Below are 15,048 nucleotides of genomic sequence, written 5' to 3'. Positions count from 1 at the left end.
AAGACATTTGAAGTAATTGCTGACACTGGTCAATTATAGAAAAAGAACATATGTTTCAATGTAGTTCTTGGATGTTTATTTGCTTTGTTCTGTGTGACCCATGCAGATGCAGAAAAGTCAGATACACACTTAATATTTAATAGGCAGTTGTCAGATTTGTTTTCCTGTGTTCATTTCGAGAAGTGATTTTGTTATTATTCCTACACACATTTTATGGATACTTGATTATTTGATCGGTAAACATAATTTTGCTTTTGAAAGACAGGCCAGATAATGAAATAATATGGAGAGTATCATTTTAGCAGCTTATGCATTTCATAGAAAATATAATTTTGTTAAAATATTGACCCCATCCTGTTCTGCAGAAATCAGAGCTCAAGGTCTTCCCTTATTAACTGCCCACATGTGGGTTGGCCACAGCAGTCCTGTAGGACTCAATGCACTCATCTATAAAATCGAAATAGCAATATTTCACTTAAGTACTTACTTTCGGTAATAAATCAAGTTTCTAATACTAACACGATACACAATAAGTGTTAGCTGTCTTTTATATTCATTAGAAAGCAGATGCATTTAAGTAGGGGAAATTTATAAAATCTAACAACCAAATGTATATCAATATTTGGAAGTATAAGTTTTTATCATAACTGTTATAATATCTGAATAGAGTCTTCTTGACAACTACTGATCCCTACAGAGGAAAATGACTTTGAAGGATAAATAAATAATAAAATAGAAATAACCAGATCATATTGTTTTATGTAAAATTGAGCAAAGAAATTAGAAATGGAATTCTTTGTCTTTAAAGTCATAGTGATAAATCAGGCCGAAGTGCTGCTGAAGAGTACTTGCTGGTCGTGTGGAGTCTCTGCTAACACATGGTTCAGCACATGGAATCTGAGCACTGGATGAAGTAGTTTGCCAGAAAGTCTTAAAAAGAAAAAAAAAGCTCTGAATAGGTTTGCCAAGAAACTCACATGACTACTTTTTAGTAATTAGGATAATACTTTCTTCCTCTTTTATTTTAATATATTTTCAAACAAAATCTAACTTATCAGTGTTACAGCAAAAGGCAAAATGTCATACATTTGTTCTGAGTGATTCCTGTTATAGATAAAAATACTACCAAGCTCAGGGCCGTAGAATGGAATTGTATTATTTAAACTTTTTCCTAGGTATAAAGATGATGCTGCCATGTTACCAACTTAGAAATGCGAGTTTGGTATAGTTTTACATAAAAATGACTGTGCGTTAGTTCATCTCTTTTTTTCTCTGTTGAAGAGTCCATTTTTTAGCAACAATGCATGATTGTAAATCAAATAATTGTGAACACAGCTGAATATAACTATTAAGGATGGCTCTTAGAATCAGCAATAAAGGTCCTCGCTGCTACATGACCTTCTGTTTCTGGTTTCATGAACTTGGTTCAAACCAACTTGAGTTAATGAAAAAATTCCATAATTCACATTTTCTTATTTGAGAGACAATAAGTACAGATTATACATATTTAAGGCTTTTTAACTTCCTGTATCTCAATTTTAGGTATAAATTTTACAAATAAAGTAATATTCTGACATGCCATTTTTTCCATTGTTAAATATTTGATACAGAATTGGCATCTTCTACCCAGAAAGCGAACAAAAGCTTATTTTTGAAAAAAAAAATAGAAATTTTAAGTAAAGATAGCTGAATTCAACTAAGTGGCTAAAATGCAATGAAATACTTCCTCTCAATTTTTTAGAACAAATTATGACATTTGATAGGACAGTTTTTGAATAGTGTGTGATTATTTTCTCTGTTCTAATATGACTATACTTTCTGAATTCTTAGTTTTCATAAGAATTATTTACAGAAAATTCTCATGCTTTTATGTTACTCCTGATTTGGCTCAAAGCACACTGCTTACAAAGTCATGTGAAAATATAACTTTTGGCATATTCAGTTTATACTATGATTTCTATTAAAAGCCAGTATTTCAATATGGTGTTTACAAATTAGATTTACCTCATTTCATAGATGTTATGAAATTAGCCTATAGATCTGTACACAAGGGGGTCTGCAAGTTTCTACATGATTTTAACATAGTAATGTAAATGATTTTTAGATGAAGAAAATTTTCTTATTATTTTTATTGCTTCCAGGTAGAATTTTGTCAAATGACCTTATAATTCTTTCAATATCCTACCCTTAATCCGTTCAGGTTTTTTTTTTTTTCAGTTAAAGGGCTCAATTATTTTAAAAAAAAAAAAAAAACAGCAAAAAACGTATTCCCTATATTTTAGTCTGATACTGAAAGGTTAACTTGCTAATACAGAATTTAGTCAGCTGAGTCTCAATAATATAATAAGAAATATTTGGGACATACCTACGGCATGGCTGTGTATGCTGATCCTAAGGGAAGGGCGATCAGTATGCAGGCAGCTGGAGATACAATCGGGGGAAGTGAACTTAGGTAAGCAATGATAGAACTACGTGACAGTGCTGGTACAAACACCAACCAGTTATTTAAGTATTCTTTCAGTTTGCTGATCTACAAGTAGGCCAGGAATTTGTAACAACTAAAAATATTCTGAGGATAGGGTGGAATAAATTTATAGATTTATTAGTAAATTGCCTAGAATAGGGGACATACATGGTTGAGTGCTGATTTTATTTTTCCTTTAATCATGTCATCAGCAGTTCTGTTTGGATTAATATTTCTCATCAGAGAGAGAGAGAGAGAAAGAGAGATTTCTGTGAACCTCTTCTTGCCCTCAGTCTCACTCTTGCTATGACCCACCTGTTGCTTCTCATCTGCCTTGACAGACTTTTCCTAATTTTTTTCTAAGGCAAACTTGTTATCTGTTTTTGACCCTCTGGAAAAATCTGACATAGAATATTGGACTACTGGTATAGAATACCATATGCAAGAGTCTCAGTGGCGTGTTAGAGACAGCATAAACCAGCTCGTTGTTATTCACGAGAAGCTGTATCTACGTATCTTTCATAATTCTGATCGCTAATCGTTTCCTAATTTGAAATGGACTTAAATGAGCATCGTTAAGTCATGGACGTTAGTAAATTTTAATCATTAGGTGATTTTTTTTCCATTTGCTAGCATAGAACTTCCCAGTACTTGTCAAGAGCTATAAGACCAGGTTGTCCATCTGAGCATAGCTCCAGCACTTCTGTGGAGCTGGAGGAGAAGACAGAGTCCTCTTCAGGCCTTCTGCTCATCCCACTAAAATGTCAACAATTGTCTTGAAATGAGTTAGCATGTTTGTTTCAGAGCCCCCAGTTCTTAAATGGACCGGTAAAGCTTGCGTTCTCAATATCACTAATTCGCCTGATATGGTGGATGAGTATTTAAACTCATTATCAAGTATAGCTTGAGCGCATGGGAATATAAATGAAACAGAAGTAAGCGCTTATATTACCTTGTTCATTTTCATATTAAGAATAGTCTAGGGCCCAGCACAATAGTGTAGTGGGTAAAGTCCTTGCCTTGCACGCACCAGGATCCTATATAGGCACTGGTTCTAATCCTGGCGGCCCTGCTTACCATCCAGCTCCCTGTTTGTGACCTGGGAAAGCAGTGAGGATGGCCCAAAGCATTGGGACCCTGCATCCACATGGGAGGAACTCCTGGCTCCTGACTTCAGATTGGCTCAGCTCCAGCTGTTGAGCCGCTTGGGAAGTGAACCATCCGACAGAACATCTTCCTCTCTGTCTCTCCTCCTCTCTGTATATCAGCCTTTCCAATAAAAATAAATAAATCTTTTAAAAAAAAGAATAATCTTGATCTAGTTTTTCCAAACTAAATCACATTTGTTGTTTCTTAATCAAAAGGGATTATAAATTCTTTTGAATTTATAAATATTCTTTTTAAAATTGAAATATCTATTATTTGAGAAATAGAGAAAAAGAGGGAGAGAACAATAGGAAGAGACAATTTAAATTGACTGTATGCTATCTGAAAGTCTCTAATAGCTAATAATGCCTTTCGAAAGCCAGGAGCCAGGTAATGAATCCAGGTCTCTCACAAGTATGAGAGGTACCCAATTCCTTGTATCACCTGGTGCCTAGAGGATTTGCATTAGCAGGATGAAGATTGGGAGGAAAATTGATAATCAAATCTCTTGCTCTCATTTGCCCTTACCGACTCCCTAATTGACCAAGGCCGACACAAGCTCAGCTCAATTCTCTAAGGCAAACCTGTCATCTGATATGGGTCAAGAGACTTAACCAATGTGTTAAGCACTGGCCCAAATATCTTAACCTATAATCAATTTTAACTCTACTTTTTGTAAAAACCCCCAAAGCAAATATATATATATATATATATATATATACGAATCAGCAAATAACACACTACACTGTTATCTCTCTCTTCTGTTGCTTAGATTTACCAGGTAACAGTTGTTCTTATCCTAAGCCCATTGCTTTAAGAACGTTAGTAATTTCGAATTTCAAATCTATTAGCCACATTTTACTTGAATATTTATTTCTCTCTCTCTCTCTTTTTTTTTGAAAAGCAGCAAGATGTAAACAGAGAGACACTCCACGGAAGAGTTTCCATTTACCAGTTTGAACCCACATTAGCTTCAATGGCCATGACTGAGTCAGGTTAAAAGTGGGTGTCTAGAGTTCAGTTTCATTTTCCCACATAACGGTGGGGATCTAGGCACTCCATGCATCAATTGCTGCCTTCCAGAGTGTAGCAGCAGGAAAAGCGATTAGGAAACAGGAAGTGAGATGGGCCAGGCTCTGCAGTGTAGGCTGTGGAATTCCCAGATGTCTCCTGAACCATGGTGGCACACTTGCTTTATTTGCTAATGTGTCAGCTCTTTCATTGGGTAGAATCTTTCATTCTTGCAAGGGTCTGTACTGCCCAAAAAGGGCTTTCTCAGTTCAGCGCATGGCTTCTCATTTGGATATGATCTTAGCAATATTATTCTCGGCTTCTTTGTTAAAACATGCCTTCATCTCCCTATATATTGTGGCCATTGAAAGTGTTTTGAATTGTTAATGTGATTGCCTACCTTTTGGGAGGGAGCTTTCTCAACAAGAGAAAATAAATAATATAGGAAGGAACTTTTCTAACTCATTTTTCTTCGTAAATGAAGAAAATGAATTTTCCTAAAAATGAAGTGAATTTATCCCTTAATCTTGGCTTTGAATAACCTTTATTCTACCTTCTTCTTTTTAAATCCTCCTGCTACTGTAGAGTGTTTTCATAATTTCTTTTAAAGATATGGGACTATTTTTGCCTTCTAAAAATGACTTTATAAACATCTAAATGGAAACATATTTTCACAGAATCTTTCATTTTAATATTGGCCAAATAATGCAACCGAGAAGCTGAATTATCTTTGCCGGAGTGTCTATTAAATTCTGGATGACATGAGCATTTTTTTCTTGGCAATCTACATTTTCTTAGTCTAATGTGTAATCTTGTAAGCATGTAACATTTTACCTTGAATTTGCACAATATAGACTTAATCAAAGTGAAATCCTACAGAACTGTGTTTCACTTTCGTTAAATTTCTATATTGCAATCATTTTAACTTAATTCTCTTTTACTTTGCATGTTTGTGAAATACATGTTCAATTATAAAACTGAAGACATTTTGCAGTTTTCTCATAATTATTTTATGCTAAAGTAGTTTTAATAGGCTTATCGTTTCTTTCTCTGCTGTTGAAGCATGCTCACCATGTCATTTTTATTGTATATAGTATTACATAATTTAATACTTATTTATATTATTGGTGAAGAAAAAGTAATAAGATTAAGAAATCTTCCTTTATTTGATCTTCAAATTAAAGACATCCAAGTAGGCTGTGTGCTGTTGCTTAATGCTGAGTTCTATTTGTGATTCACTCATTTAGTCTACTAGCTAGCGTCCTTTTGATTGGTTGGGAGTTCATTTTAACTGATTAATATTGAGATGTACTAGTTAATAACTATCTTAAACACTGCTCCTCTTTATGCTACCCATTATCTAATCGAGCTTGATGAGCTATGCTAGTATTTTTGTGGAAGGATTTTTAAGAGATAATGGTTGGTTATTGATGTGTACCAGAGCAGAAGGAGAAAGCCAAGTTGGTTTTCATACTTTAATACACAGTGGTTTTCATGATGATGTCCTTAATGGAAAGCCCTTGAGTGAACATAAAAAAAGAAGAGCCAAAGAATGCCCAACACCTCAGAATTGTGAACTATTTTTATATAATGCCATTCTAATGCTTTTTAGGAATCATAATGATAAGCATGAATAATCATTTTGTTAAATGTCAGCATTTTAATTTGAAGATCATCCAAAAGCTAGATTGTATAATATAGTACTACATTTATACAGCAAAAATTTAGATGAACTGTTCTTGTGATAATGTTGTATCCTGTCACTATCAGAAAAGCTTGGGCTTCTCATTTCTGAGTTTGAGAAGAAAATTACTGCTTTCATCCAAAGCTTTTCAGGTATTCCGTACAATCTGCATTTCTCTTATAGAAACACTAGGCGGATTCAAAGTGACTGATTTGGTTATGGGTTTCAAATCTGAATCATTGCAAAGCATTCATCATTTCCAAAGAATGAAACATTTTTTCCACTCAAGGCGAAAGAAAAAATGTGGCACTGGAATATTCTCCAGTTCAAATGGAGTTCAGGCTTTTCTCAGGTGAACATTTCTCTGAGTTAGTTACTGGAATAATTGTTCCACCTGTTCTGTCTCACTATAGACAATGCCAATTCTGATGGCCTCTGATGATAATTATTATTCTGTTGATTCTCTTCAGGGTGGGCTCTCTATGCCTGTCTTAAGCAGGAAAACGTTTTTCATGATCTGGAAGCAAATATCTAGCCCATCAAGTTTTGTCTTTAGAAGTTTTACTCCTGATGATGTTAGTGGAAAACAATTGGAGAGAGACTTTCCAGATTCTCAAGTTTTCAGTGTCTTCAAAAATTTATTTATTTATTTGAAGTGCAAAGTGACAGAGCAGGATTGAAGGCGAGAAAGAAAACTCGCGTGTTTGGATTCGTTCTCCAAATTCCCACACTACATAGGCTGGGATAGTTGCATCTAAGAACCAGGAATTGCATCTAGTCCTTACCTATGGGTGACAGAGCCCCAATTGCTTGAGCAAACTTCTGCTGATTTTCTAGGCACACTGGCAGGAGTCTGGATGAGAAGCAGAATAGCTCATACTTGGATATGAACAATATGATGTGATACATAATTGGGCAGCTGAGAAATGAGGAGAGATTTTAATTTGGCCAAGGAATGAGTCAGACAGAACTTAAGGAGGCGAATGCATTCATGATAAGAGAGAACACTGAAAGCCCAAATTCCAGGGAGTAGTGGCAGGTGTGTGACCTGATACGAGAATGCAGAGTGTTAGCAGTGCTGGCCACATAATCTGTGGGAATATATAGGGTAGTGCAAAGACCACTTTTTAAAAATATATATGAATTTCAAAATATCGAAAGCACAGTATTCAACTAAGCAGGGTGGAAGCTTCTAAGATCCTGTGCAGTGTCACAGGTCTCATTCTCTTGGATTCATCCCTGAAAGAGGATGTGAGCTCAGAGATTATAATAGCAGGGCAATCATCCAGGGCATAAAAGGCCATAGAAGAATTTTGATTTTTGCTGCCATCACATTAGGTACCAATGATCTAATTCACTATGTCTCAGAGTCTTCACTTCACTAATGACAGATTTGGATTGCATAATCCCAAGCTTAGATGGCAAAGCTTTTAAAAATCAATTTCTCATCATCTGTGTATTTCTTAAAAGGGGCTCCAACCCTCCATTCATTTTTATTGTCTTACCTATCATCATCCCTTTCTCTTTGGCAAAGATGTACTGAACTGCTAATGATGTAGACACATGCATATGGTTAAGAATCTGGACTACAGAGTTAAATTATATGTGTTTATATTACTGCTGTATTATTCAGATCTGATTGTGGGTACTTAGTATTCCTTTGTCTACACTTCTTCCTTCGTATGATAGGAACAATGTTATTCTAGCTCTTTGAGCTATTGTCAGAAGTAAGGGGGATAAAAAGAAATAGATAATGCTTGGAACAATGCTGGGTATATACACTGCACTATAAAAATTGGTTTTGATGGGAGTGGTACTGAATCAACAAATGAACAATGGTTCATAATTAGTTTGCACATTACTTATATCTTTGTAATGACTTCTAAGACATCCGTAGTTAATTTTAACACATTTCAATGCAGCCTTTTAAGATGATCTCTTCTTGAAATATACATGACCCTCTCTTGCAGCATTAAGTACTACTGTGTGTGAAAAAAACAGTTGTATATATTCATGCATTCACTTATTGAATGTCTTCCACATATCAGGAATTGTGCTTGATGCCAAAGATAGAAAGGTGACAGCACATTGTTTAAGCCCTTAGTATACGTTCTGTATGGAACCCACAGTCTACTACATGCCAGTTTTCAGATATTCTGGGTTTTTACTTCTTAGGTTGGACAATGAATCTGATATTTTACCTAAAGCCTTTGTGCAAAGGTTAATTTGATATATTCATTCTAACATGAATGCACGTGTTCCTTTGGGAATTTTTGTTCTGCAGTAGCTGACATTCTTTTTTTTTTTTTTCCTTCTGCTGACACGGCATCCTAGAAGATGACTGAAAAAAAAAAATCAGATTCCACCATTGCATTCTAGTCATATAATTATATAGACTGCTTGATCTCTCTTTCAGCATTTCCATGAACAGGAAATGGTGAGAGTCATTCAGTCCAGCTGTTAAATTATACATGTCTCACATCAGTGTTCCTGGACTTATTCCTGGCTTCAGCTCCTGACTCCAGCTCCTGACTCCAGCTTAAGGCAGAACCTAGAAAGCAGTAGTGATGGCTCAAGTACAGGAGTTGCCATCAGACACCTGGGGAATCTGCATTGTACATTTCCAATTCCCAGATTTTGATTCCACTAATTGCAAGCAGTTGGGTAATGAACCAACATATGGAATTGATCTTTAGCAGCTAGGCCACTATACCAGGCCCAAGAATACATTTTTAATGTTTTTATTTTTTTGTCTTTGCTACTGTATTTTAATTTTTTGATAATCATATTTTCCTTGCTAAATGATAATGATACTTAAGTATAACTTTTAAGCAGCTCCAGTCTTAGCATCTGTTTTTTATGCCCCCCGAACTCTCTGACTTCTGTTTTGAAATGAGATAGAATCTCTCATTTCTCTTATATTTATTGCTGTTTTCGACTGATGGTTATTTCTTGAAAATTACAGAACTTAAATAAACACATAGACAAATAAGTTTAACAAAAAAACAAGAATGGTCTAAATTTCTTGTCCTACTACATCACTGAAACTCTCTCCTTTTTATCATGAAAAATCTTCGTTGGAAGACTACATTGTGCACAGAGTGGGCAGCTCAACTACCTGTGTTCCTGTTCCTGGTGCATTTCCTGTCGACCTGAGAATACTGTGACTTAATCCTTGGCATTCAGACGTAAATTAAACAAAGTGCCCCAATTGACTGAGGGGGCTGTTTTCCAAAGTGACAAAATAAATGCAATTAATGAGGTTCATTGTACCCACAAGAGCATGTGAAAAGCTATGGCTTGACATTTTATCATATCGTTGTTTATTGATTTACGCCTTAGAAAAATCCAATATGCTTTCCTGCAATGGTGATTTTGAATTGGCTTGGAGGAAACAAAAAACACTTTCAGAAATGTTTGCTTGGCAGACATCCTTTGAAGATGACCAATATATTTTTATTAGCATCTGTCAAACCTCACATCATTATTGATGTTTTAATTTATAACTTCAAAGTGCAAGAACCCAAATATATTAACATAACGGTGCTTATGTTGAAACATCTTTTTTTTTTCCTGAGAAAAACATCTTTGAAGATTGATTTATTTATCTTTGGAAAGACATATTAGTGAAGGAGAGCGAGAGCAAGGGGAAGAGAGAACGAGCGAGAGAAGTCTTCTACCTGCTGGTTCACATCCCAAATGACCACAGCATTGGCAACCAGGAGCCACGTTTTACATCTATGTTTCCCTGACTAGGTTGTTAATACTTGGGACATCTTTCCTTGCTTTTCCAGTTATGTTAATAGGGATCTGGATTCAGGCTGGAACGATCAGGACGCAAGCTGTTGTTCATACAGATGCTGTCAGTGTGGTGAGCATCTTAACCGCTGTATCTCACTGCCAGCAATCCTTCCCCCACCCAAATAACTCTGACATGCTAAAATCATTGATTAGCATGGGCTATTTATAGAGAATGTGTTGAAGTACTCTTTGAAATTGTTCATTCAAGCTATTGGTATTACCCAATCATGTAAATATTTGTTGCAGAATTCCTATTTTACAACTGCTATGCCTTTCTGATATATACATAAATATGCCAGCATGCTTATCCCGTGAAACAAATAAGATTTTTTCCTAACATCTATGAAATATAAAAATGTTCTTTAATCTACAAAATGAGTAATAATCTTTTTTGAGATGCTGCCTTTCAGTCACACATAATTAGTTGGTTACTTGGGAATTTTAAAATAAAAAATATGAATTTTTTCATTTTGCAATGCAATCTTGAGCAGTATGTGTTCATTTATTTAATCAGATTTTTTAAATCATGGATCAACAGTCATTTATATGATAATATCATTAACAAACTCTAAATATATTAAACACTGATTTAATCAGATTTATTATGGAGGGAATAATAATGAGAAACAATTCTGAGAGAAGTGATTTTAACAATTAGATTTTCTTGGCAAGCTCAGTTGAAAGTACAGCTTAACTTTTTAGAGACAGAATATGAGCCACAGTCATTTCCATTCAATACGAGTATATCAACAATGTATGTCACACACCTGAGTGGGAACAAGTGCTGATTCACCAACGCAGTCCCTCGTTCTGAAAACTGCAACTACCACGTCAGGAAGAAATAAGTCCAGTGAGTGCCTTAACACAAGCAGAAACAGATTGTTCCAGTTTTCAAAGTAGAGAGAGTGTATTTATTACTGGGAAACAGTACAGTACAATTTCTATCATTAGATGGTATTTATAATTGATGTTAATGTATTACTAGAATTTTTGAGCATGGAGACAAATGTGAGGGCTAAAGAAATATTTCATGCTAGAAATGTTTTCTCCAAGAATTAAATGCCTGATCTCTTGGAGACATTCATGAGTACTCCTGGAAACAGAGCGCTTTCTTTAATTGGCTCTTCCGTGAAAAATTTTGTTTAACTGATCAAATTGGATGAAGTCCATTTACTCCAATGGTGAAGGGAAGAAAACTGGAATCCTACATTATTTTTCTCTGTTTGCCATTTCTATGTGAATATATGCCCTGCTTTGAAATGGTGTATCTTATAATTGTTGGAAATAATATAGTTGTTATTTTTAATTAGAGAAATGAAGGAATTCAATTCTAAAAGGAATAACAATGTCTTGTGGAAATGTGTATTTGATATAAGTGCGATATAGTTTTTCAAAGACAGTAAGAGGTATAGCTATACCAGAGGAGTCCTATTATAATCTCCAGAAAGGCATATAATTTTTGTACTAATAAAAAGGGACTTCTAAAAAAATGAACAGCACGGATGTAGAATATAATTGTGAGAAAGCAATGGAAATACAATTGAAATGCTAATTAAGGAGCATGTTCTAAAGTCCTGGAAACCAAGGCCAGTAGTATGGGTAGAGAGGTGGCATCCTACACGTTATCTTAGCCCATGTGGTTGCTATGCACAGCTGGCTATGCCCTGAGAAGACTTGGCACTTAATTCTCAGAACAATAGAGACCTTTTTTTCAAGGTTGGAAATGATATAATGGTTGTCAAACTTTTAGGAGATTAACTTTGCAATGTTTTATAGAGGGATTTCTGTGTTCAAAACATGAAAGTGGAATAAACTAGACAGGATAGCCAGGTAAACAAATGCATGCAGTTTATAATTTGTTAATAGAGATGAGGACAAAGCAAAAGTAGGTAACAATTTTCTTCAAGTGTCTTAAAACATTTTTTATGCCCTGATGGAACATTTATGCTGATTTGTATAGGGTGAAGGACAGTCATATCTCCTGTGAGCCTCAGATTGCAATGAGTAGTTGGATAGTTGGTCTGTAATTCCCTCCTCCTAATTTTAATTTTTCTTTGTCTGTGCTCCTCTTTCAGGCTGAAGTCATCGATGTCAGTTATGGAACTGCAGATGATTTAAAAAGGATTAAGAAAATGAAAAATACAACAAATCAGATTGCACTCCTGAAACTAGGAAAATTGCCACTCATTTATAAGGTTGGTTCAATGGCTATTATTCAGTGGAAGGACAGATAATTTGCTTTGATGAGTTCAAGTTTTTTGCCTTTGCGACCATAGAACCTATAAGTCACTCCTGCTCTCTCTCCCTCTTTTGCCCTCCCTTCCTCCCCCTCCTTCCCCCTCCCTCTTTCTTCTGTGTATGTGTGTGTGTGCGTGTGTGTGTGTGTGACAACAGAATAGAATAGAATAGAATAGAAAAGAAAAGAAAAGAAAAGAAAAGAAAAGAAAAGAAAAGAAAAGAAAAGAAAAGAAAAACAGATAGCAGGGAGGGCAGAAAGAAGCAGAAGAGGAAGGGTTTTGGGGCCCGGCACGGTAGCCTAGTGGCTAAAGTCCTTGCCTTGCATTCACCAGGATCCCATATGCACACTTCCCATTCAGCTGCTGTTTGTGGCCTGGGAAAGTAAGTAGTCAAGGACTGTCCAAAGCCTTGGGACCCTGCACCCATGTGGGAGACCCAGAAGGAGTTTCCTGGCTCCTGGGTTCAGATTGACACACCTCTGGCCATTGCAGACACTTGGGTAGTGAATCATTGGAGGGAAGATCTGTCTGCAATAAAAATAAATAAATAAATAAATAAATAAATAAATAAATAAATAAATAAATCTTTTTAAAAATAAGGTTTCCTGAAACTTAACTTTTTAAGGTAACATATTTAAGATGTAAAAAAAAATTATTTCCTTATCTCTTAATACTGCAGATACCTTAAGCAAAGAATTGGTGGTAAAATTGGCAAACTCTATAATGATGACTGTAAAAAAGGCTAAAAATGAGAAAGAACTGCAATATCCTCTTGCCATGACACATGTGAAATCTCTTACCAAAGCTAACTGCCATTTGCTTTATGTTAAGCTACAATCCAGCTGATTTACAGCCCTTAGTGATTGCTTTTTATCAGCTGTATCACTTCACACTTGCTAGCTAAGCTCAGAGCTTTAATTAAAATATAATGATGCTAAGGAGAAGTAAAATTTTGATTTATTTTATTTAAATAGGAGTTTATTAACACTTATCCACTAGATCTATTTACATAATTAAACAGCTCATCTAAGTGGCTTTTAATGAACCAGAGCGGACAATCAGTGCTGCTCAATCTGACTTCTTTCCTTTTCTTTGTGAAAAGAATGATCAGTGGAGTTATGCCACTGGACGCCCTGATCCTGAAGATATTTTACATTCACTTTTTACTAACTTTAAATGAGCGCTGATAATAATTCTCAGGTGTAAAACATTTACAGTAATTTGTTAGTGTATTTTATTTGGAAACCAAAGAACCTTCTGTGCCTATTCTTTATTACCATTCACAGATGATGCCCTTGAATTGAAATCATTGTTTGATGGGATATTTCTTGCCAGGATTTCAAGACAGTATTGCATATATTTTATGTAATGATACAACTTTTTGCTGGATAACTTTTCAGTATGTGTTAAATTACTCTAAAAATCAAACTTGCATCTAGCAACTCTTGTTACCATGTGTATTTTTGCATTTTTTTTCAAGAAGGGGAATCAAACAGCAATGGCAAATTCTGATGGCCAATGATAAGATATTAGAAATGATTCAATCAGAACATTTACAGTTTGGCCATATTTGTACAGCTGAATACCAAACAATAATTAAAATGTAAAAACACACACACATAGATACATGAAAATCTTCCCAAGTCAAACAACTACATTATAAAGAGAATCTATCTTATGAATGAATTTTGCATGAGTATTATTGTTGTTAAAGAGTAATATTGTGAATGATAGGAAGTAGGCATTTTTAAGCATTTTTGATACAATGCCACATTAATTCACAGTAACCAAATTGTTGAGGTAGGAACAATTATTATTGTCTTCAGTTCACAAATAAACATAACTAAACATGTGTCCCCAAAAGTCAAAGCAACTATAAATGTCTTTGATCCCCAGAGAGAATAAATTATCTTAAGATAGAAAAAAATGAAATCAGAAAAATCCCCTATGCTCTATCTCTGATTTCTAAGCTCTAACAAAATGGAGGTAAGATTATAGTTAGTACACTGAAAAGGAACTGTAAGAGAATTCATCTCTTCTCCAGTAGTAGATGTGAACTAGTGGAAGGACAAGATAATAAAATTTTAAATTCAAGGTAATATTTCCATCATGACATGAGACATTATAATAACTTATTTAGGAAACGTGACTCAAATTATGTGAATTTTTATTATCACTAACCAGGAAAATAATATGATAGCTTAAGTTTCCATTTAGGTCTTGGAGATTGAATGTGCCTCACTGAATTTTCTTTTTGTCACTGAATGTTCTCAAATAACAATAGAAAACAGAGAAATATTGCTTTGGATATGATCCCTGAATCTTGAATATTCACTCTACCAGTAAGTAAAATGTTATGCGAAAAGGACCAATTGTATAACCAGGACATGGTAAGGGTAGAATTAAGGCTAATTTCTACATCTGTTTGTTTTACTTCTTTTCCAAATCTTCCACATGAATGTATACTTATTTTATATGCAGAATCAATGCTCTGAAAATTCAGTTAAAAAGGCACTTTAAATATTTTCTTTAATTATGTTAATTTGAAAGTCGGAGTTACACAAAGAGAAGGAGAGAAAGAGCTACAGAGGCTGAAACTCTTCACCTATTGGCTCACCCCCTCCCTCAGATGACCTCACTGGACAGGGCTGTGCCAGGCTTCCTAGGTCTCCCACATAGGTGTCAGGGGTTCACACACTTGGGGC

General features: G+C 35.0%; 1 protein-coding gene across 1 annotated transcript in view; it reads left to right on the top strand.

The window, feature by feature from the left end:
* Positions 1 to 15,048, top strand: part of NAALADL2 (N-acetylated alpha-linked acidic dipeptidase like 2) — a 630,278-nt gene that overhangs the window by 148,359 nt on the left and 466,871 nt on the right. Inside the window, exon 4 of the mRNA XM_041002590.1 lies at positions 12,182 to 12,301. Coding sequence (XP_040858524.1) covers positions 12,182 to 12,301 — 120 coding nt within the window. The remainder of the gene's footprint in view (positions 1 to 12,181; positions 12,302 to 15,048) is intronic.

This window comes from Ochotona curzoniae, unplaced genomic scaffold, assembly GCF_017591425.1.
Source record: "Ochotona curzoniae isolate NIBS_2020 unplaced genomic scaffold, NIBS_Ocur_1.0 scaffold_2587, whole genome shotgun sequence".
In the NCBI taxonomy this organism is placed as follows: domain Eukaryota; kingdom Metazoa; phylum Chordata; class Mammalia; order Lagomorpha; family Ochotonidae; genus Ochotona; species Ochotona curzoniae.
Note: the sequence above shows the minus strand (reverse complement) of the source record. Positions and strands in the feature narration are given on the sequence as shown.